This window comes from Acinonyx jubatus, chromosome E4 (genome assembly GCF_027475565.1).
Source record: "Acinonyx jubatus isolate Ajub_Pintada_27869175 chromosome E4, VMU_Ajub_asm_v1.0, whole genome shotgun sequence".
NCBI classification, from domain to species: domain Eukaryota; kingdom Metazoa; phylum Chordata; class Mammalia; order Carnivora; family Felidae; genus Acinonyx; species Acinonyx jubatus.
In genome coordinates, this window is record NC_069395.1 from 41,979,216 (window position 1) to 42,001,874 (window position 22,659).

Consider the following 22,659-nt stretch of genomic DNA (forward strand, 5'->3'; position numbering starts at 1 on the left):
GTAAAGAAAGGATTGAGTTGAAAACATGAGTGTAGTAGTTTTCCCTGAAGACAAAGCTGATTTGAGGGGGAGAACCTACTTTCAATGGGGGCCTTGTGACCACATTTCTTAGTATGCAAAGCATCAGGAAAAATGCTACTTGTCTGAGATCCAGTTGCTAAGACTTAAGCAGATAATGTTGGGTTGTGATCACCCTTATATTTTTGCCCTGAGTTTTTCCTTCAGCCACTGCTAAGAATATGTCTTTTTTATATTGAGTTGTGGAACCCCATGTAGGGCTATGAGGCATTAGAAAACCAGAGGTCCTGTTCTGAGTTCACTCCAGCTCCCAAAGGTTGTGTCTTACTAAATATGAGGGATAGCAAAGAAGGCAGTGTGTGGTATGGCCAGAGCATTCCACTGGGAGTTACTGCATTCCTGGTCAGATTACTGATGAATTGCATGATCTAGAGCAACTCAATTAGTTATTCTGCACCAGTGGTCTCAACCTGGGGCATTTTTGTCCCCCCAAAGGACATTAGGAAATCTGGAAACATTTTTATTTATTTATTTTTATTTTTTTAATATAAAACTTATTGTCAAATTGGTTTCCATACAACACCCAGTGCTCATCCCAACAGGTGCCCTCCTCAATGCCCATCACCCACTTTCCCCTCCCTCCCACCCCCCATCAACCCTCAGTTTGTTCTCGGTTTTTAAGAGTCTCTTATGGTTTGCCTCCTTCCCTCTCCATAACATTTTTTTTTCCCTTCCCCTCCCCCGTGGTCTTCTGTTAAGTTTCTCAGGATCCACATAAGAGTGAAAACATATGGTATCTGTCTTTCTCTGTATGACTTATTTCACTTAGCATAACACTCTCGAGTTCCATCCATGTTGCTACAAAAGGCCATATTTCATTCTTTCTCATTGCCAAGTAGTATTCCATTGTATATATAAACCACAACTTCTTTATCCATTCATCAGTTGATGGACATTTAGGCTCTTTTCATAATTTGGCTGTTGTTGAAAGTGCTGCTGTAAACATTGGGGTACAAGTGCCCCTATGCATCAGTACTCCTATGTCCCTTGGGTAAATTCCTAGCAGTGCTATTGCTGGGTCATAGGGTAGATGTATTTTTAATTTTTTGAGGAACCTCCACAATGTTTTGGGCAGCTGCACTAGTTTGCATTCCCACCAACGGTCCAAGAAGGTTCCTGTTTCTCCACATCATGTCCAGCATCTATAGTCTCCTGATTTGTTCATTTTAGCTACCCTGACTGGCATGAGGTGATACCTCAGTGTGGTTTTGATTTGTATTTCCCTGATGAGGAGTGACGTTGAGCATTTTTTCATGTGCCTGTTGGCTATCTGGATCTCTTTAGAGGAGTGTCTATTCATGTCTTTTGCCCATTTTTTCACTGGATTATTTGTTTTTCGGGTGTGGAGTTTGCTGAGTTCTTTATAGATTTTGGATACTAGCTCTTTGTCTGATATGTCATTTGCAAATATCTTTTCCCATTCTGTCGGTTGCCTTTTAGTTTTGTTGATTGTTTCCTTTGCAGTGCAGAAGCTTTTTATCTTGATGAGGTCCCAATAGTTCATTTTTGCTTTTAATTCCCTTGCCTTTGGAGATGTGTCAAGTAAGAAATTGCTGCGGCTGAGGTCAGAGAGGTTTTTTCCTGCTTCCTGTAAACATTTTTAATTGTCACAAGTTGGGGGTGCATCTGGCATCTAGTGGTAAGAGGCTGGGAATGCTGCTAAACATCCTGCAATACATAGGACGGCCCCCAACCACCTTTGCAAAGAATGATCTGACTTAAAAATTTCAATAGTGCTGGGTCTGACAAACCCTGGTCTAGATGTCTTTTCTCATCTATAAAGTGGAGGGGTTAGAAGAGGAGGTTGATAATGTGTGTAGCTAGATTAGGTAAACACTATATTCAGATTACCTGTCTACCTGACACAGAATACTTCTGCCCACATCACATCCATAGAAATATGAATCAAATGAAATGAGTTAAAAAAACATCCCTCCCTTTTCTAGCAAACAACAAAATCTAAAACTCAAAATGCTATGAGCTTTTCAGGCTCATATTGACCACTGTGTTTGCTTCCATGCCCTAGGTCATTCATCTTAACATGTTACGTTTGCAGATTGCACTTATACCTGTGAGGTAAGGGTTGAGGGTCATCTTCCTTAAGCTGAACTGATTGTTTCTAGAACAGGTTTATCACTTCTAGATTTTCCCATACAAACTTCCCGGTATGGTGCAGGTCCTAAGATGTCCATGTCCTATTTGTATCCACTTGGCTTTGCATATAATTATCACTCATTCATTCATTCATTCCGTAAATATGCAGTTAGTACCCACAGTGTACAGGCATTGGTTGCTGTGGGGAACAGAAGGGTATGTAAATATAAGTCAAGCCCCTTACAGTGTAATGGGGGAGAAGAGATACATACACCACAGTATCTGATGCAGGGGGACATAAAGTGCCAGAGGTGCTCAGAGGAGAGACAGATCATGTTTGTTGTATGATCACAAAATGCTTCATGAAGGAGGTATAGTATGAACTGGGCTTTTAAGTCTGTCCTGTTTTTTAACAGGTGGATAGGAAAGGAGGAGAAGGAAGGGAGAAAGAATGAGAAATGAAATGCAGGAGGATTATTTCAAGGTGTGCTTGTGGAATGATAAGCAGTCCTGCTTCACTGGAGCAGGCAGTGAGCACTGCAGAGTGGTAGGAAATATTGCTGGGAGCACAGACAGGGTGGGGGCGGAACATTTTGTTCAGTCCTGGTCCTTAAAATAAGGACTTGGATTGGATGACATTTAAGTTTCCTTTTAACCCTAAGATTGTAAGATCTCATCATTCCATCGTGATATTTGATAGGCATTAGAAACTCACTTATTTATCCCATAAATACATTTGTTTAGTGACCTCGTACCAGATGCTGTACTAGACACAGGCAATGCAACACTGAACACGCTCTTGAATTTTATTACACTGAAGGGTGGGACCAGGGTCAGAGTTGAGTTATGCAGTGAACCTCTGAACCAGGTAGAATGTGGAGGAGAAGGAAGCCTCAGAAGGCTCTTTTCCTCCTTTGAGGAGGTTTAAAGTCCTGAGCCTGAGAGGTGGTGGTGCAAACAGAAAAGAAAGGAAGATTATGAGCGTGGAATAAAGAACAAAGAGTGACAGGGCTTGGGGGATGGTTGCTGTGGGAAATGTGCAGGAGAAGAATCAAAGATGCACCTGAAGTTTTCTGCCTGAGTTAGGGGGAGTCTGTGATGTTGCAAACAAAATGAGAGACCTGGGAAGGAGCTGGTTTGGAGGGAAAGAGGATGAGTGTTTTTAAATCAGTGTATTGTTTCACGGTGCCATCAGGTTATCCAGGTGGGGGAGCCCATTTGAGCAGTTGTAAATGTGGCACCCGACTTTAAAAAGAATAGGGCTAAAGATAAAGATTTGAGCATCTTTTGGGTATTAGCTTTAGTTGCAGCCAGCCAGATGGATGAGATCACCGAGAGAGTGTATATACTTAGAGAAAAGGTAGGAAACAGGCTCTGAAGAATGCACACGTTTAGGAGATGGAAGAAGAAAAGGTGGAGAAGAAGATGAAGGGGCAGTTAGGGAGGTGGGATTAGAATATAGATGGGAAATGCTCCTGAGGGGGAAGCAGGGAGGCAGAGAAGCCAATTCCTGCTGAGTCCCGGATGCAGCAGAATGTGTATACACCCTAATAGCCTCCAGGGAAACAGACTCTGGTTTTAAAAATCCCTTGGATGCATTTAGCTGTAAAAGTGTTGAGCCACCTGATCATTTTATCACTTCTGGGTGCCTCAGCCAGAGGATGAGGAGGGAGAGGGAAAGGAGGAGGCTCTCCAGTGACTCATCCCTCGTGTGTGTTAAGAGTTTTGGTTAAAAGGTTTGCTGCAAGAGAAAGCTGCTTGACTTATTTTATAATAGGTTCCTGGAGCACTGTGGCAACAGTAGGAAGCTATAGCTTCTGCCCCTGAGAGGGATGCCACCGAAGGGAAGACATTTGGGGACTGTTTGTGATCGATTATGTTTGTGCCATCTTGGAGGGTCGAGTGGTGTGGCAGGGTTTGTAGGTCATTCAAAGCCTATGGTTTCCAGGTAAAGGGACTTTTCGTCTTGTAACTTTGGCTGTGGAGGAGGCTCTGTGCCCAGGGCTTGACCCTCACTGACTCCCGAGTGACTCTACACTTTTCTACCATGGTGTCTTGCAGCCATTCCTGTCTGGCCTCAGGGTTCAGGCCACACTCACTCCTGCAGCTTGTCTCTTGCAGTGAGGTGTAGTGGTGGGATGTAAACTCTGGCATCAGGCAGAACCAGGTTCCAGGTCTAGCTCTGCCACTTACTAGCTGTGTGATCTTAGTTTAGAGGCTTGGTTTCTCTGATCTCAGTTGCCCCACCTGAAAAATGGTTGAAGCTAAACATAACCTACCTCCTAGGATTCTTGTGCAGAGCAAATGAGGTAACATGTACACAGTGCTTTCTTAGACCTTCCACAAATGTTACTTATTGTTGCTGCTTTGGAATTTTTTCTTTTTTCTGTTGAATTGTTTTCAGAATTCCTTTCCCTTTCTCCCAGTGTTTTCCACTTTTTTTTTTTAAAGTACTATATTGAAGAAAATTGATACCTAACACCCATTAGCCAGCTTCTGTCTGGATCCCTATGGAGGGCCTTGAATGCTTTGATTGTTCAGATATAATTCTCTTTTGGAAATAGGGAGCTGTCTTTTGACATCACCTGTAATGCCTGGTGTCTGTCCCTGTAAATATAACAATGATACCACCTACAGTGGTGTGACAATGTAAGTTTACAAAGCATTTTCACACACCCAGTCTTAACAATCTTAGCATCATTTGGGAAGCTGGGTCTTTCACCCCATTAAGCTGGTGACTGTCTTCAGTTTTTAGATGCTCGCGCATGCCTGTGTGTGTGTGTGTGTATGTGTGTGCGTGTGCGTGTGCACGTGCGTGCGTGCGCACGCACGCACACACGTGCAATCTTGAAGGATTGTTTCTTTTCTTTTAACACAAAAAGCTAAAGTTTCAAAGCAGGTGGGGTGTGGGTTAAACACTGTTCTAAATGGCAGGCCTGCTGTTCGTGGGGAGGGAAAGTGGCCTGAAAGTTTAAAAATAACCCGAACATTATAGACTCCTGTGAATTCTACAGCCCGGAGCACTGTGAGTCTGTGGGTGTCTTACCTGCTGGAGTGCAGGCAGGAAAACAACAAGTTGAGAGGCAGGAGGATTTAAATTTGCTGAATCCTTTAGTGGCACGCGTTGGCAGCAGAAGTTTTCATTAAAAAAATGAAAGCCATACCTAATAATCAGGATCGATATTCCTGAATGGTAGGAATAGTGCTACCCGTGGATTTGTTGAACACCGAACACTGGCTAATATTTGGGGCTGCAGTAAAGCAGACCCTCCTTTCCTACTGCTGAACACCATCTCTCTATCTGTTCCTTACCTTCCTTACTGACCCCTCCAGAGTTTGTCTGATAGCGTTTCTGGGAAGCTGCCTAAGACTGACCCACCAGGGAACTCAGGGGGTAGGGCATTTTGGGTAGAGTTGGCCATTCATTGGAAAAACAGGTAAATGGCATGTAAAACCATATTCGTCATGAGTAAATTGTGCACATAATATACCCTTTGGATTTTAAGAAGTTTTGAAGAGTGTAAACAGGTTTTGAAGTAAGACTTGGTTCCCCTTGGCGTGCCCGTGCTGCTCTGGGACATTGAAATGCAGAACTGCAGCAGCAGGTTGGGCTAATTACACCAGCACATATTGGAATACGATGCACTTGGGCATCTGTTGTCCCGGTTGGTCTATCAATAGTCTCCTGAGATTTAGAGGGCAGGCATTACTGTTGTCATTTTTGCACATGTGGTAATAAGCCAAACAAAGATTGAGGTGCAAGTCTCCTATCTTGTCTCACACTCATTACTTGCTTATGCTGAGACCCTTCAACACTTGCTGTAGTCTCTGGACATTTTCTTGCATCTTGGAATTGTAGGATGGTCATGAAATGAAGTGACTAGCCCATGTCTCTATTAATGGTATCAGTGAGAAGCCTACATTATGGTGGTTAAGAAAATGGATTTTGGAGTCAAATAGACCTAGGGTTGACCTTCTGCTATGTCCTTTACCACCTATCTGACCTTGAGGGAAATTATTTCATTTCTCTCAGTTTTGCTTTTCTTACCTATAAAATGCTTATTATAATAGTACATACCATACAGGATTATTCTGAGAAATAAGGAAAGCAAAGAGCTTGGTGTAGTTCCTTTTTATTAAATAATAAGTGTTTAATACCCATTATAATTAATATCATTAACCAAATTGCCTATACTCTTCTTTGTAATTATTCTTTATTTGTTTGATGCATGTCCATTTTTCTCTTGGATTTTTATAGTCTTGGAATTTGCACTATGAAATCAGGATCTATTAGAGAATAGAGATTATTTTAACAAAGAAAAACTAGCATAATAGGAAACTTTGGGTTATTATATTAATAATACTTGACCACTTCACATCCAGCAGAAGTTTTTTGAAGACTGTGACTAAGGGATCGAGTGATTATGTGAAAAAAACAAGAAAAGTCTCTAAGGGAGAAGACTGTAGTATGAGCACATCCGTGTGTGTGTTGGGGTTGGTTTGTTAAGGGTCTTAGAGAGGAGTATTTCAGAAATTCTCCCTTTTGATTGAGAATTACATTTTCATCTTTCCCATTTTTAAATGGCTCATTAGGAATATTTAAAAATCTTCAAAAGAACTTGTGATTCTTCCCATTTAAATATAATGGGTTACATTTATGTATAGGTCTGTCTGATAGCTCCCAACAGCATAGGAAGATCAGTTTGTATATTTATACAGTTGGCTGGCAGAATGAGATCAGACCAGAATGGAATGTGTGTCTTTGCATATCGGCAAAAGTGTGTGTGTCTCTTCCACATATAATTCTTCATAAGGGAAAGACGTCTGATGATAACATTTGCCTTTTTGTAGAGAGAAGAGATAGAACTAGTTTAAGATGATGATTGATTTCGAAGCAGAATTTTATTCTTCTGTGTTTTGTATTCTGTGGAAAGAGACCTGAAAATGTTCTTCATATGAGGGTCTGAATGTCTTTTTAAAATACGTGATTCCCTAAATCTTATTTCAACCATATTTTTAAAGAGCGGGAGATATTCCTCATATGAAAATGAACCCTATAATTTGATGATTGATCAAATGAGGGTGAGGCTGTTATTGTGCTGGAAAAGTTCCTGAGTTAGAATATCTGATCTCCTACAGGAGAGGTAGGCATCCTTTCATGCTGTAAGGGGGAGGATGAACACTAAACCCAGGATGAACAGCTGGAAACAGCTGACAACAGAGCAGAGATTCAGTCTAGTCTAGCTAGACTAGCAGGTTCACAGTATAGTCAGAGCTAGACTGTGTTAGGGGAAGGGCAGCCCCTCAGACAGGAACCAGCTAACCAGCTGATGCTAAGATCTTTTTCACCAAAAAGAGTTGCAGGAGACTCAATGATTCATTCATTGACGATGTATTTAATAAAGGCCTGCTATGAGTATAACATAATGCAGGCACTCTAGGTAATAAAATGAAGGGGAAGATATGTCCTTTGTACTTGAAAAGCTTATACCATAGTGAAGAAGACAAGGCACACATAATTGAAAAATTAAATAGGAATTTAGTGGTGAAGTTATACCCATGACAACAATGACAGTTAGTAAACAGGTACTATATGAATGACACAGAAGTTCTGTGAATTTAGAGGAGGTAGAGATCACAGATAGAGTTGGAGAGGGTACGGAAGGCTTCATGGAAGAGGCAGAATCGAACTGAACCATACTTTCAAGGATACCTAGGAGTTAGAGAAGCAGAAAAGATGAAAGATGTTCTTGGGTCAGTCTGAAGCAGGTGCTCTGAGCAAGAGTTTTGAGGCAGGAGTGGGCATGACATGTTATAGCTATGTTGATTCTATGGCACATGGGGAGATGGTGTTAGAAAGGTAGGTTGAATTCATATTTTCTTGAGTTGTCAGGCTTAGGAGTTTGGCCATGTTTTAGGCAGGAAGGAACCACAGAAGTTAAGTGATTGACAGGGAGAATGATGTCATCCCAGTAGAAACTGGAATTTTTGGAGGGGAGCTTGCTTTGAAGGAATTACAATGAATTCACTTTTTAACACATTGAGTTTGAGATGACGAAGGACAGTCCGTGTAGAGATACTCATTCCTTAGTTGGGCATTTGGATCTGGAAAGAAGGTGGAAAGGTAAGGATGAGACTAGATGTGGAAGCAGAGGGGATAGTAGAAAGTGTGAGTAAGGATATGACCCTGAAAGGAAAGATGTCAGAGAAGATGCAGGGGTTGAGAACAGCCCCTTGGGGGTACTCCCACAATAAAGAGAGGAATAAAAGGAGCAAAAGAAGGAAACAGATATTGAGAAACTGGGAGGTGGGGTGCTAAGATAGGGGAACTCTGAGAAGTAGGGGCAGTCAGTGGTGCCAGATGCTACAGAGGAGTCAAGGGGGGGGATGGGGGAAACAGGACCACAGGAGGTCAGTGGGGGTCTCAGTGCAGTTTCAGGGGAGTGGAAGGGGCAGAACCAGCACATGGCCTGCCCAGGTGCACATTTCAAAACTGGCCTTAAGTCCATATCATATGGGAGTGCCTTATTCACTCTGATTATTTTATACCAGGTGGGTGTAACCAGCTGCTCAGCGTAGGAGAGAGTGGGAGAGAAAGGGTGTGGTGATGGACAGGTGGTGGCTTAATCTGCTGATGATTCCAACCCAAAGAGTCCTGTAAGAGGCAAGACTGGTGGGTGTGGTAGAAATGAGTTCCCTTCTCTGGGCCTTTAGGGTCCTCTAGTCTCTGTTTCAGCTGTGAGCTGCTTTTCCTGCTAATCAGGACACTGTCTTCAAGAGTGAAGTGTGGGGAATGGATTAAGATCAGCAAGTTCAGGTTATAACTCAGGTACCTTCTCGTCCTGGGCACTGCGTCCTTTGCTCTAGCACCTGACATCATGCCTGACACATGGAAGGTGCTCATTTTATGTTTGCTGAATGAATGAATCAGACTAAACCCACCCAGGCTGAGCAAGCTTTGCAATGTGTGGGCTGTATTTTGTTTTCTTAGTCAAGAGGCCAAGGGGGCGGATGGATGGGCGTGCTTCCGTCGGTTGTTCTCACCCTTAGATACTGAAGCATCCTCCGCTCACCCCTACCAGTCAGAGCTAGAGCTCTGCAGAGTCCTCCTGCTGCACTTTGCCTTGACCGGGAAGCAAGGCTGGACCCTGAGGATAGGTGCTGAGGTGAAGTAATGGGGCAGGGATCCTTTGACATCTGGGAATAAACATTGAAGCTCCAAAGGGACCTTCTCAGTAAGGGTTAATGTTTGTTTGATTGAATATATTTGACTTTTGTTCAGATTGAAAAGTCAGCTCGTCTTAGGGAAAAGAAAGGATCGAAGTGGTAATAGATTTTTTGTGATCCTAGTTACACTGAAACACAGTAAACATGCTGACTGGTTAATTAGTCCCGTGCATCTAGCATTCGCTCCACAGCCTGGGCATGCTGCTGTTCCATGCTGCTGTTCCATGCTGCTTCTCCCCACCTCCGGTGCCATCTCTTTCAAAGGGATCTCCCTAGTTCTTCCCTTTTCCTGGCTGCTCCCAGCTGGAGGGGATGTCTCCCTTCTCTGTTCTCCCCCTCATGGGGTACACTATTATGGTGCACACTACATTCTGCTTTGTATCAGAGCCCTTCATGGGTATGTTTCACCCTTCCTCTCTCTAAAAATGTAAGCTGTCAGAGGCTGTGACTATGTCTGATTTATCCTTGAACCTCAGAATTCCTGAGAAAAATGCCTGGCACATGAGAATGCTTTCATGAGTATTCATTAAGGGGACTTATGTATTAATAAATAAGTAAATTAATGAATACCTCTCCCAGGTACCAAGGCCTTTGGGCTCTTTGGACTCCGATCTCTAATGTTTTTCTTTCTTTTCTCTTTTTCTCCATTTGTCCTTCTGACCAAGTCTCAGACACTTCTATTTCTCTGCCCCTCCGTCCACCCCATACACACCAAAGTCATCTCTGACCTGCACTTCTGAAATCTGCTTTCGGAAACGAAAGCTGCCAGATATGTGGTTTGCTATGTGTTACTGTGGTCACAGCTACCATTGCTGAAATGTATTTAACAAACACATATATAGCGCTTGTGTGCCAGGTAGGTAGTGTTCTAAGAGCTTTACACATACTAACTAACTTCATCTTCATAACGGTCCTGAGACAGGTGGCATGCTTTCCTCAAATTTAACCCTTTGGGAGGCTTTCTGGCTCAGGGTCATGCTTCACCTTACAAGATCAGGCCTGTGATGGACTCTGAAGCAAGGAAACCATTATTTTGACATGCAGAATGTTAATAGTGGCCACCGATTGTGAAGAGTCCTGACCTTATTACCAGCAGATCCAACTCTGCTATTTCCTAGCTCTGTGCACTTGAACAAATGCCTGACCCTTTGGGCCGCAGATAACAGAATGTGCCTTACAGTCCTGCAGCAAAGATGCAGTGCGATGACATTATCACAGTTGGCACTCAGGAAATATTGAGTTGTCATAAATGAATGGTTTTAAAAACATTTTTAAGCAAAATTTGCACATCTATAGTTAGCTGGTGGAGTGTTAGAGCTGTGGAGTTTCTCAAGCATGGGTTTGAGAAATGCTGCTTCTAGGGATGGACATTACATAAGGATGTAAAGTTATGTTTTTACCCAAGTGAGGGCTGTAAGGTATTGTGGAAGCCACCAGATTCCCAAGATGTCTGCATTGCCATAATGCTCCTCTGCTCTGCAATGAATTTGCACATGGTCTCCTGCCAACTTTTTTCTTAAGAACCCACTCCCAAATCCTCTCTGCATTATGTTCCTTAGAGCACTGCTTTGCATAAGAGTCTATTTCTTGGAAAAGCTCAACAGGGGGAAAAATAGAACAAAAGGGGCTCTGATAGCTTAAGCATAAGTTATCTGAGTGTAATTGTTGGAGGGGCGGGGTTGGGGGTGGGGTATGAGGAAGCCGGGCTGGTGGGAGGGGCACACGCATTTTGGATGAGGTTAGATTTACAGACTCCGCAGTGACGGGCTAAAATCTCATTCGAAGATGGCCCAAGGCCTGACAGATCTGGGAAGAGCTTTATGAATGAGGGGAATAGGCTAAGTGCCTCCCCAATCGCGATGCTCATTCTATCCATCTTAGTACAACTTCCCATGGCCTTCCTGGTCTGCGGGAGTGCAGCCAACTGGTTTCATCCCTTTTCCAAAGGTAACTGGAGGGACCCTCTACCAGTAGTCTTCCCTCCTGCTTGCATTTTGGATGGTACACTGGAATTGAGGGGCTACAGGGTGAAAGCTTTGAGATTAAACCATCTATATGGGGTTAATAATCTAGGGAAATTTTTCACTTGCTTCCTCAGACCCTGTTGGGTTTCTAGTTTGCAGGTGACTGCTTGCCGAAAAACATGCAGGTGGAAAAACATTTGCTTGCACCATCTTAACTGTGTGTGTATTGTCCATATGTGTGCATTGTCCATATGTGTGCATGTACACATGTGCATGTGCATGCAGTGTGTCGACTTTGTGCCCAGTGTGTGGGGCTGTACTTTCTAAATACTGTGAGATGGGCTGGTTGTATTATAGTGAATTTTGGGGCTTGGACCTCAGCAAAGTCCCACATGGGAGTAGAGGGCTGGTGACAAGAGGTCACTTCTTTAGGCATTACCTAGGCTCTGGAATATCTGGGGGGTGCTGGGCTGCCAAGTACCTGAGCTCACAGTGATGTGCTCACAAGTGACCAGTAGATGGTGCTCTAACAACAGGAAACTATGGCCTCTGTTCCTCATGGGCTGGAAAGCGATTTTAGGAAACCGGTTTCCAATCAGTTATGACCAAATGCTGATTTTCTGCATTTCCATATGTGGGTCTTTAATACATTGGAAAGAGGGACACTGTAAGGAGAATTCCCACCAAGTTCCCTTATGAAGAGCATCATGGCAATGACCTGTTTTTTTCTAAGGATCCTCCTGGATCTTGAGGGCAATAGATGTGTTTAGTTTAGCATCTTCCCAGCATGGTCCCAGGAACGTGTGGCCACTGATCAAATCCAAATTGAGGATGGCAAGCATAGAATTCCCATGGGCTTAGTGTGAGTGTAGAGTTTCTTCTCTTGACAGTGAAAAATTTGGAATTACACTCTTACCATCCACAAGAGATTAGACTGGGTGTTAGAAAGAGCCATAAAGTGCAAGTCAGAAGATCTGTTAGAAGCCCAGGGAAAATTACTTAATGTTTCTGAAACTGCTAATTTGTCCACCAAATCAGGGTCATAATACATGGGTTAGCTGGCTGATCTCAGAGATTTGTTGTGAGGATTCTGTAAGCTGAAAACTATTTAACACACATAAAATGTAATTCGGCCATTAAAATTCTAGCCCTCTGGGGGCTGGAAGATTGGGGGCATTAGAGAGTCACAGATCTCAAAGGTCTGAAGAGCTGTGACTGTAGGGTGGGGGATGGTAGATGTGGTGAAATATGAGTGTATGCCTCCCTCTCAGCATTACTGCCCTCGGACCAAGTCCATTACCAAAGACTTTTATACCATCATGCTTGCCTCTTTCCTCTTGGGCTGCACCCTCCAGGAATTCCCCATTTATAACCTCGCTACAGAGGAGCTTGTACTCGCTGGCATAGTCTACATTATCCCTAACACATGTGCTTGTGACTGCTGTCTCAGAATGCAAGGAAGGCAGGCCTCAATTCCACTGGGGCTACACATCTCCAAGTCTAATATCCTGTCTTGGGGATCCTAGGTCTCTAAAGAATTACAGCAGCCACAGAGAACACAGAACATTGTAGAGAGAGGAAGCAGAATTAGTACTGCCTCTCTGCTGAGTGGGTGACATTGAAGACCCAAGTCTGGGTGTTCCAGATCTTCCAGGAACCTCTTCCAGGAGGTAAAGCTCAGAGAACCCTGCTTCCTCTGAGCATTAACAAATGGGCACACCACCCTGAAGCCTGCTAAGGCCCAGACACAGAGGACAGGGGTGAAGTCGTACTCTGAGAATGAGGTCTTTCAGGCACTCTGGTCGGTAAGGTTATAGAATCTAATTTAATCCAGGAAGAGGACACGTTTTTGGGGGTCATCATTTATTTTGTTCATTATTATGTCCTCAGTGCCAACAGTGTCTGGTGCTCAAAAATATTTATCAGATGATTGATTTGAATGAATTTTGTACTATGGATTATGGTTCTGCCTGAAAGCACGGGTTTGCTCACTTCTGAAAGCCCTTTCTAATCTACACAGTTTGCAGGGTTACTGAGACGACCACTTGTGACCATTGTGAGTGACGAACAGGGACCTCATGGTTCATAGCAACATCTTCCCTTTTACTTCTGACTAGGTATCTGACTGAAAAGGACCCTCCAATTAAGGTAGGTAGAATGACAGAGTAAGGCAGTAATGTGAAATCAAAATAATAATTAGAGCTGACACACCTTGTGTAGTAATTTGGCCTGAAACAGGCTACCCTGAATCAAAAGGTCAACATGCCATCCCAAAGGCAGCAGTGACATCATTCCTTTGGGTTTCCAGTACCCAGAGAATTTCCCTTCACACATGTTCTCATATGTTCTCACACAGTAGACCTTGCGTCAGTGCTCACGTGGCCTTGCCCACAGACACATACACATACACATAGGAACACACGTGCCTCTCACTCAGATGTCCCTTCCCTTCCCCTCAGTTAATCTCACACACAGGGACACACTGCCTTTCAGACACATGAAGCTGCATTCACCCAACCTCTTGGCCTTGGTCAGACTCTGTTTCTTTCCTCAGCCACCCGCCCCTTCCTTTTCTCTAACATTGCTCATGTGGGGAGGATTTGGATAGAGCTGTGTGTTGAGGCTGAGATTGGAAAAAAGCAGAGGCAAGTGTGTTCCAGCTACTGGAGACATGGGAGGGGGCGGCTGGTACCTGTGTTCCGTTCAAACCACTGAGTCACCTGTGGACAAGGGCGTGGTTGCTAAACCCTCTTTCTCAGGGCCTTGGAGTCCACCTTTCCCACTTAACGCAGCTCAGATACTAATTGGTTTTTTCTTCATTAACAGGGTGGGTTTGAGGAAGTCAGTGGAGCGGACTTATGAGTAAAAGGGGTGGGTAGGAGGATCTCCTGATAAGACTTTGAGAAGGGTAGTGTTAGCCCCAAACTACCATCGCCGGCCCCAGTATCTGGGCCACTCTTCCAGAAATGGATGCGCAGGGCTCCTCCGGAGCTGAACCCAAGAAGCCGCCCCAGATCGCATTTGCCTACGGAGGGCAGAAGCTCCCGCGGGGAGCTGGCACCAACAGCAGGGTGCGGAGCCCCCAGTGTCCCAGCGTGCCTCACGGGGCCTGCGGGTTGCTAAGTGGGGAGACAGGGAGAGGGTGCTGTCTTCTCCGCGGAAATCCCTGGGCAGCGTTCCTTGGAGACTGGGAGGTGTGGAGAAGCAGCGACCGGGCCCTGGAGCGCGGCGCGCACGGCGCAAAGGCTTCGACTACCCCGCCTGGGCGGGCACTGCGCGGGGCACAGCACCGGCCGGCGCCTCGGCGGGGACGGAAGGCGCGAGTGCGTGCGCGCGTGCGTGTGCGCCCCCGCCGGGCCTGGGCTCGGCTCTCTTGCGGGGACCGTGCCGCGCCGCCAGCTGCGCCTGCCTCTCTCCTCTGGCGTTACTTGCGGGAGAGGCGACTCTTGCTGGACCTCTGCGGAGGTGGCCCGCTACCTTCTGGCTAAATAAATCTATGAGCCAAACCAACCTCACTTCCCAGGACCCTGCAGCTGCGGTCGGCCGGGGTCCTTCCGGCTCCATCCCCGCCCCTCCTGTCCTCACCGGCCCCGCCCCCGCCTCTCCAGGCGCTCTAACGCGCGCCTCGCTGCGCCTCTGCGCTCCGCTCGCCCCCCCCTCCCACCCCCAACTCCTCGCCTTCTCCTTTCCTTCCCCACCTCTCTTATGCTTCCCGGAGTGGGGCTGTCGGTGGCAGAAGACGCCGAGCCGTTCGGCAGGAAGTTCGGTCCTTGGACAACTCCCGTGCCAGGCCACGGCTAGGCTCGCCTGCAACCTGTTCCTCCCTCGCCCAAGTGCTCACCGCCCGCCCGCTCCCGCCCTCGCCCCGGCGCAGCCGCGGATCGCTGTTGCATGCTGATCCGGGGAGGCGGCGACGACGACGGCGGCGGCGGCGAGCGCTCCGGCAGGATGCTGGCACTTGGGCTCCGCTGCTCTCCGGAGGCTGCTCAACTTCTATCCCAAGCGCAGGAGCTTTGAAGTCGTTTGTCCCTCTCCGGTTGGATTGACTTCTTCTTTTGATATTTTGGGCGTTGCGGTTTGCGCAGGAACCTCAGTATCGCTCCCCCCTCCCTCTCTGTCAACCTTTGGATGCGTCTGTGCTGGCAGATTTAAAGACCCAAGTCTTGGCTGTGGAATTTCTTAGATGGACTTGCCGGGGCTGGCGTTATAAAGCATGTCACCATAACCCCGTCCTTGTCTTTTTTTTTTTTTTTAAGTTCTTTTGTTTTCATTTTTCCCTTCCTCCCCAACCCCCACCCCCAATAAATCACCAAACTGTTACCTAGCGGGCCGGTGCCTGCCTCTCTTCCAGAACTAGGTGGTGCGTCTGCCAGAAGAGGAGCTATGTTTGAAGAGCAGCCTACTCCACCCCTCTCTTCTTCAGTCCCCGAATGCCACCACACACTGGCATTTTGAAAAAAAAAATTGCCTCCAGAAACTGAGCACCCCCAAGTCCTCCCCCCGTTTTTTTTTTTTCCTTCTTGAGGAATGGAGCTTCGCAGAGGTTGCATTTAGATTCAACAGTTCAGAGCAGCGGGGCTGCTGCTGCCGCCGCCTCTCTCAAGAGCTCGCGAGGCTCCCCGGAGGCGGTGGTCCCCGTGCTCGTCTGGATGCGGCTCTGAGTCTCCGTGTCTCTCTGCTTGTTGCTGTGTGCGGGTGTCCGGCCGCGATCACCTTTGTGTGTCTTCTGTCTGTTTAAACTTCAGGATGGCTCGCTTCGGGGAGGCGGTGGTCGGCAGGCCGGGGTCGGGCGATGGAGACTCGGACCAGAGCAGGAACCGGCAAGGAACCCCGGTGCCGGCCTCGGGGCCAGCGGCCGCCTACAAGCAGTCGAAAGCGCAGAGGGCGCGGACTATGGCTTTGTACAACCCCATTCCCGTCCGGCAGAACTGTTTCACCGTCAACAGATCCCTGTTCATCTTCGGAGAAGATAATATTGTCAGGAAATACGCCAAGAAGCTCATCGATTGGCCATATCCTTTCTTGCCCACCATAACTCCCCTCTCTCCCTTTGCATTTCTTCCGGTAAGGGGGGAAATCTAGCATGGAATTTATCCCCCATCCCCTTCCTGGTGCCAATTTGCCCCTTTGCTGGAGTGCACTCTACTTCGGTGCACCTGAGGGGCAAGCTTGGTGTCTGTAGAGACCAGTGTGGGCACTAGTGCTTTTCAAGGTAAGACTTGGTTTTTGATTTTTCCTATGTGGAAATCTCTGGTGTCCCTGGGTGCATGGTGTTGCTGTGTCTGCCCCTTTCTGGGCTGGGCTTTGTCTGATTTTCAGGCCCCCTCAGGCCCTTCACATAGAATGGATTGCCCCAAATCTCAGGGTTTTCTTTCATACTCACTCCCCTTTCCTCCCTCAAAGACACCCCCTCTGTCTGCATCCCCACCCTCTGGAAAGACACCTGCACTGTCTGCTTGTGGGGAAGTCAAGGCTCCCTGAGGGGATTTATCAGTTCAGAAGCTTCAAGAGTCTGGGCCAAAACCCTGTAGACAAATAGACAAATGGACAAATAAAACAGCCGTTTGGCTGGGGATTCAGCTAACTCTGGGGACTGAGTTTAAGTTCCACTGAGAGTGGAGTGAATGAATGTGTCAGCAGAGGCAATCTCTAATGATACAGCCCAGACAGCTCAGAGTGGAGTTTTCTTTTCAGCCAAAGAACAGCTCATCGGAGTCCATCCTTTTCTTAGTCCTGGGTTGGGTACTCCTGCCTCTGAATGTTTGACTCAGCTGAGTGCTCTCCTTGTGCCCAAGATTCAGGTTGATCTGCTGAGCTTGAATTCATCAGCTGTGCCCAGAGATGTGCAAGCCGTCTGTCTCTCCCTACCTCCAAAGGAACTGCTCTCCACAAAGAGCTGGTGGGGGTGTCTCTGATGGTGGCAGTTTCAGGGTGAACAGGCATAGAAGGAGCTTCTTTGCAGGTTTAATCAAGTGCACCAAATACAGGCTGCTGATTAGGCATCTCACCGCCTTGTTCTTCACTAAGAATTTGGGCACCTGGCAAGGTCTTTAGGAATTGGGGTTGGTGGGGAGGGTGCTTAGTAGGAAGCAAGCCAGTGGCATGGCTTTAAATAGGGGAGTAGGTTTGGAGACATGGGACTTTGATGCTTGTGGAAAGAAATTTCTTGGGAAGGATGTACCTGCAGAGGAGGCCCCTAGTCGTCTTCTCTAGCCTCCTCTCTCCCCACCCCCACCCTCCAGGTGTGCAGCAGTGAGACAGCTGGAGCTGCATTGGGTCTCTAGTATCAGTGAGGCACGTGGCTCGCTTCCTCCAGGGCCTGGGCATCTCCCTACTACCCCCACCCCAGTCTCTGGCCTTCCCCTCCTTCTTCCCTAGTTCTCTGCCTCAGCAGCACTGCGATTGGCTGGCGCATGGTGCTTCTAGGCAGCACCCCTCATTAGAAACGAAGGAGCATCTCGAAGCAGATATTCTTCCTGCTGCTGCTCAAATCCTCCCACAACCACCCCTGGCTGGGCTTCCTCTCTCCTCCTCTCTGTGCTCCCCTCCTCCTCCCACCCCCACAGAGTGCTTCGGGGCCATTCCGTGCTGAGTTAAACGTATCTAGGGGTGGGGATACTGGGGAGGAGGAAGGGTCCTGTCCCTGCAGTCCCGCCTGCCCGGTGCGCAGCACAAAGCGGACAGATCTCATTGTGTTGCGTGCTGCGGCAGCAAACACTCCTCTAGTCAGGTTTCTACGGATTCCTCCCGCGGGGCTCCGTTCCCCGGTCCGCCTCTACAGTTCTCTAAAATTCCCCACACTCCAGGTGCTGCTTTACTGTGCCCCTCTCTTAGGGTCGTGTTTACCGAGGCGCCCCTCGGTTTCCTGGCGGTAGACAAAGCCGCCCATCCACCCCGCGGGTGGCAAAGGGTGCCAGCAGCCATCCTTGGCACCTAGGACAGCGCCACCGAAACTCTCCAGGCGTGCGCACGGCAGTGGGATCAGCCCGGTTCAGCACCTCGGGCACTTACGGCTGGGCCCAGACTGGGGCGGGGGTTGGGAAATGAAGCACGGGGTCCATACTACGCGGTTGGCGCTTTTCACGTTTTCTCTTCCGCTGCAAAGACACCGCCTTTCTGCCAGGCGTTGCGAGAGCAAGGTGCGACAGTGGTTTTTACTCCGCCCTTTCCTTGTCTTTGGCCAGGATGGACCAAAGAGAGTCAAAGGAGAGAATGGGGAGTTGATTTCAGCATCGTACTCTGCCTTGGCCCAGAGCCTGGTCCCAGTGGCCTCTTCTATCCCCATAGCTGGAAGTTTCTCAGTGGTTCTTCAGCGTGTAGGCAGTTGTAACAGTGTTCAGAGAACATCTGCTAAGGTGTGTAGAGGAGCCTGGTTGGAAAATTTAAAATACACCATGTTTGCTTTTTTTCCCCCTCCTGGCTGTACAGCGAGACTGTCTAATATATATTCCCTCTGGTGGTGACCGTGTGGAAACATTGCGCTTCTTTGGGTTCTGCGTTTTCTCCAGTACTGCATCTGAGATGCTAGTCTCGCTTTCCTTCCTACCTGGACACCCAGCTTCCTGAAATCGCTCCCTTTTTCTTACTGGGTGGCACTGTGAGCCGTGCGTGGTTAACCAGTAAAACTTTGGAACCAGGCTGTCTGCATTCAAATTCCCCGTTCCTTCACCAGCTCTGTGACCTTGAAAAGTTACTTCATTACTTCGTGACTCAGTTTCCTTATCTGTAAAATGAGGGTGATAATAATGAGTTACTGGGAGAACTAAATGAGGTAGTAAAAGTCCAGTTTGTAGAACATTGCCTAATTACCCAGTAAACACCAGCTGTTATTTTAATGGGGTCCTTCAAGAAATTTCAGCATCCCTGAAGAGAGGGGTCTCAGTTCTAAATGAAGCGTGCCTTCTAGATTTTGCTTCTCAAAAAGAGCAAAGAGCCAACAATCAAATCATCTGGGGGCCTGTTCCTGTTAAAAATTCAGGACCTTGAGCCCCACCTCAGATTTACTGAATCAGAATCTGCATTTTAATAAAATCCCCAGGTGGTTAGTACGCACATTAAAGTCTGGGAAGCACTTCTTTACTGTTTGTAAGGGCCAGATTTTTGGAAAAAAGAAAGATTGTTCAGAAAATGTTAAGTGTTAAGACCTCCTACTTTGAACTGACATAGGAACATGTAACATGCTTGAGGACTTTGATTATTTGTGCACTATGTCTCTGAGACTTACACATCTTTTATGGGCTGCAGAAAGTCACCGTGGGTCTAGGAGGGAAGGAACACTTCTGTGTGCTGTGTTAGCCTCTCTTCATGCTGCCTATTACTCGTCTTTAACAAATTGGCCTGAAAAGATCAGTTAAGTGAAAGGAATTATTTAATTTATACTTGTAGCATTCTCTGGCTTGCGTGGGTGGGTGGGGTAATCTTTTCCAGTTATTTAATAGGGAAGTCTAGTTCTTATGGAAAGAAATGCCCACAATAACCCTGATTTGTCATGAAAGATGGTGGTAAGTTACAGCCCACTCTGAATGTGTTTCATTTTTCTTGGAAGCTACATCTGCATAGGGAGATAATTTTATTTTCTTATGGCACTCTTTTCTGCAGTGGATACCGTAACCTTTTTGAAAATGCTAATCTGATTTAAAATGTGATATTACATTCTATATGATTCTTCCATTTATTTCTTGCTCATCTAATAGATGTAACAAAAGGATTTTCTTTTCCTCACGGAATTGGCTGCTCCAAGCGTCATCCCACATTCACTGCCATATGCTAACCAGCTCTAACCCTTCCATTCCCAGACCCAGTTATTCTATGGACACATACAATGTCTCCCTCATGGTTTGTGAGATGCCCCACACTTGTTCGTACTTTTTTAGGTCAGAGGATGAGAGGAGGAAATATATCTGACTTGGGGACTCTGTGCCATTGACGGGCAGTGGGAGATTTCCTCCCCACTGATGATATGGGTCATCTCTGCAGGGGAACACATGTTTCATGCAGAAATGTACAGGGCCTAAAGTAGGAAGATCAAATGTGTTTGCAGCCGCTGAGATGTTAAAGCTCATTATAATGAACTTGTAGATATTCATCCATGATTTCTTGTTGCAGAGAATTTCATTGTAGTCTCAAAAGACTCTGGCTCTGGGTCAGAGGTTATGTGCTTTATTATGGTAAATTTCCCATTGAAAAATGTGCATTTATTTTGGAGGATTTTGGTGAGGATTACTAAAAGCTTTAGTGTCCACATCTCCCATTTTGACATAAACTTTTCTGCTGTTCTGGTTGTCTATAAATATACAGCACCTTGCAGGATAGTAGACTGTAATCTTGGCAAGAATTTCAGGTTTGATGTAACGCTAATGGATCATGAGTCAGAGTGCCTTGATTAGGGCAGAGGGTGGCAGCTAACAAGGACAGAGTCTGTAATTATATCCTATGATCACATAATGCAGAAGGGTTTCGCATCTCCTGTGTACCTGGGCACAGATGCAGACAGTGAAGCAGACAGTGACTGTCACTGGCCCTGCGGCTGCTAGAGAAAGGTCTTCATTTCCTCTGGAAACCAGGCTATGCCTTGTCGTGGGGACCAGTTGCCATTGGGATGCAGCCTGGAAAGCGAGCTGGAGCGAAGGAGTTTGACAGAAATGAAATGACGGGAGGCTGGAGATGAAAATATCTTGGACGCGATAGTTTTGTCTGTTGGCTTGCGTGTCACCATGTCTCCTCTTCCCTCCACTTGCTTTCCCTGTAACAGGCGGGATGCACACTATGAATTAAAGGAGGAGGAGGGAAATAATGAGCACAGGTCTTTTTTATCTTCTGAAAGATTCAGACTTTGGAGTTTATTAGCTCCATCCAGAATTGCTGATCTCTTTTTAGCTGCTGCTGTATAAAATGTAGGGTTCCCCCCCCAATCTCTGCAGCTTCCCCCCTCTTCATAGGAACATCTGGTTTCCTCCTATCTTCATGTTCTTAGTTAAAATAAAACAGAGTCAAGATTCGCTAAGCTGTCAGAACTCCTGCAAACCCTTGACTCCTTGGTTTCCACCAGCAGCCCAGCAGCCTCCCTTTTGTCCTTCGCAAGGCTGCACAGGAAGCTGCGGGTCTCCAAAAGCCCAGCCATGCAAGCCAGCTATCAGAGGCCACTCTGTTTCTCACTGACCACACAGACAGGAAAGAGGGAACCTGGACGTGACTGTAATGAATACCCTTTTATTCAAAGAGAGAGACTTTCTCTTTCTGCTGTCTTCTGTCCCTTTTCCATCTTTCTGTATTTCTCCCTCACTCATTTTTAGGTTCAGCCTTTGTGAATAATTCATTATATGTGTGGGTTTTCTCTAGGATTTTCAGAAAAGGAAGGTTATTTGTCTACTTGGATACAAGCAAGGTCTCTTGCCGAGGACCGGCTTCACAGATGGACTTTTTCGTCTACATCCTCTGTTTTTTGCAGTGGGACTAGGACACAAAGAAAGGTAGTGGGGGAGCTGGCTGGGGAGGGGGGTAGAGATCTCTTTTAACATGCTTTTTCTTGCTGCTTTTATAATGACTGCCTCCTACCCAGTCCTGTTACATTTGGGTGCCCCATAAATATGCAGCTACTCCCCTCCTCTATTCAGAGAAATGGTTAACTAGGAGATATTTATGTCCCCCAAGTACTTGTCACTCTGAACGCTCTTGTCATCCCAGGTCTTATGCTAATAAATGCTGAACCATAGAGCTCAGGAGGCTTCTGTAATTGTTTCTTTTCAAATTTGAGTGGGACTTCACATAGGAATTTGGAAGGGTGAGCAGGTACTGAAATTAATGTTGTACCACTCCCCATCCGCTCTGTCATCTGCACCGCTACGTGGCTTTTAAAGCAGTCCCTTTTGGGGGTGCCTGGGTGGCTCAGTCCATTGAGCATCTGATTCAGCTCAGGTCATGATGTCACAGTTCATGAGTTCAAGCCCCACATTGGGCTCTGTGCTAACAGATCAGAACCTGGAACCGGCTTCAGATTCTGTGTCTCCCTCTCTGCCCCTCCCCTGCTTGTACTCTGTCTCTCTCTCAAAAATAAATAAACATTAAAAAAATCTGAAAAAGGGGTGCCTGGGTGGCTCAGTCGGTTAAGCGTCTGACTTTGGCTCATGTCACGATCTCACAGTTCATGAGTTCGAGCCCCATGTCAGGCTCTGTGCTAATAGCTCAGAGCCTGGTGCCTGCTTCAGATTCTGTGTCTCCCTCTCTCTCTCTCTGCCTCCCCCCCCCCACTCTCTCTCTCTCACTCTCTCTCTCCCCCCCCCTCAAAAAATAAATAAAC

At 46.5% G+C, this 22,659-nt stretch overlaps 1 protein-coding gene across 6 annotated transcripts in view; it reads left to right on the plus strand.

Moving 5' to 3' along the window:
* The window catches only part of CACNA1E (calcium voltage-gated channel subunit alpha1 E), a 587,464-nt gene that overhangs the window by 260,269 nt on the left and 304,536 nt on the right, over positions 1-22,659 (plus strand). For all 6 annotated transcript variants that reach the window (XM_053209404.1, XM_053209402.1, XM_053209403.1 and 3 more), the window contains one exon: positions 16,109-16,374. In XM_053209404.1, the coding sequence (XP_053065379.1) occupies positions 16,109-16,374 (266 nt within the window). The remainder of the gene's footprint in view (positions 1-16,108; positions 16,375-22,659) is intronic.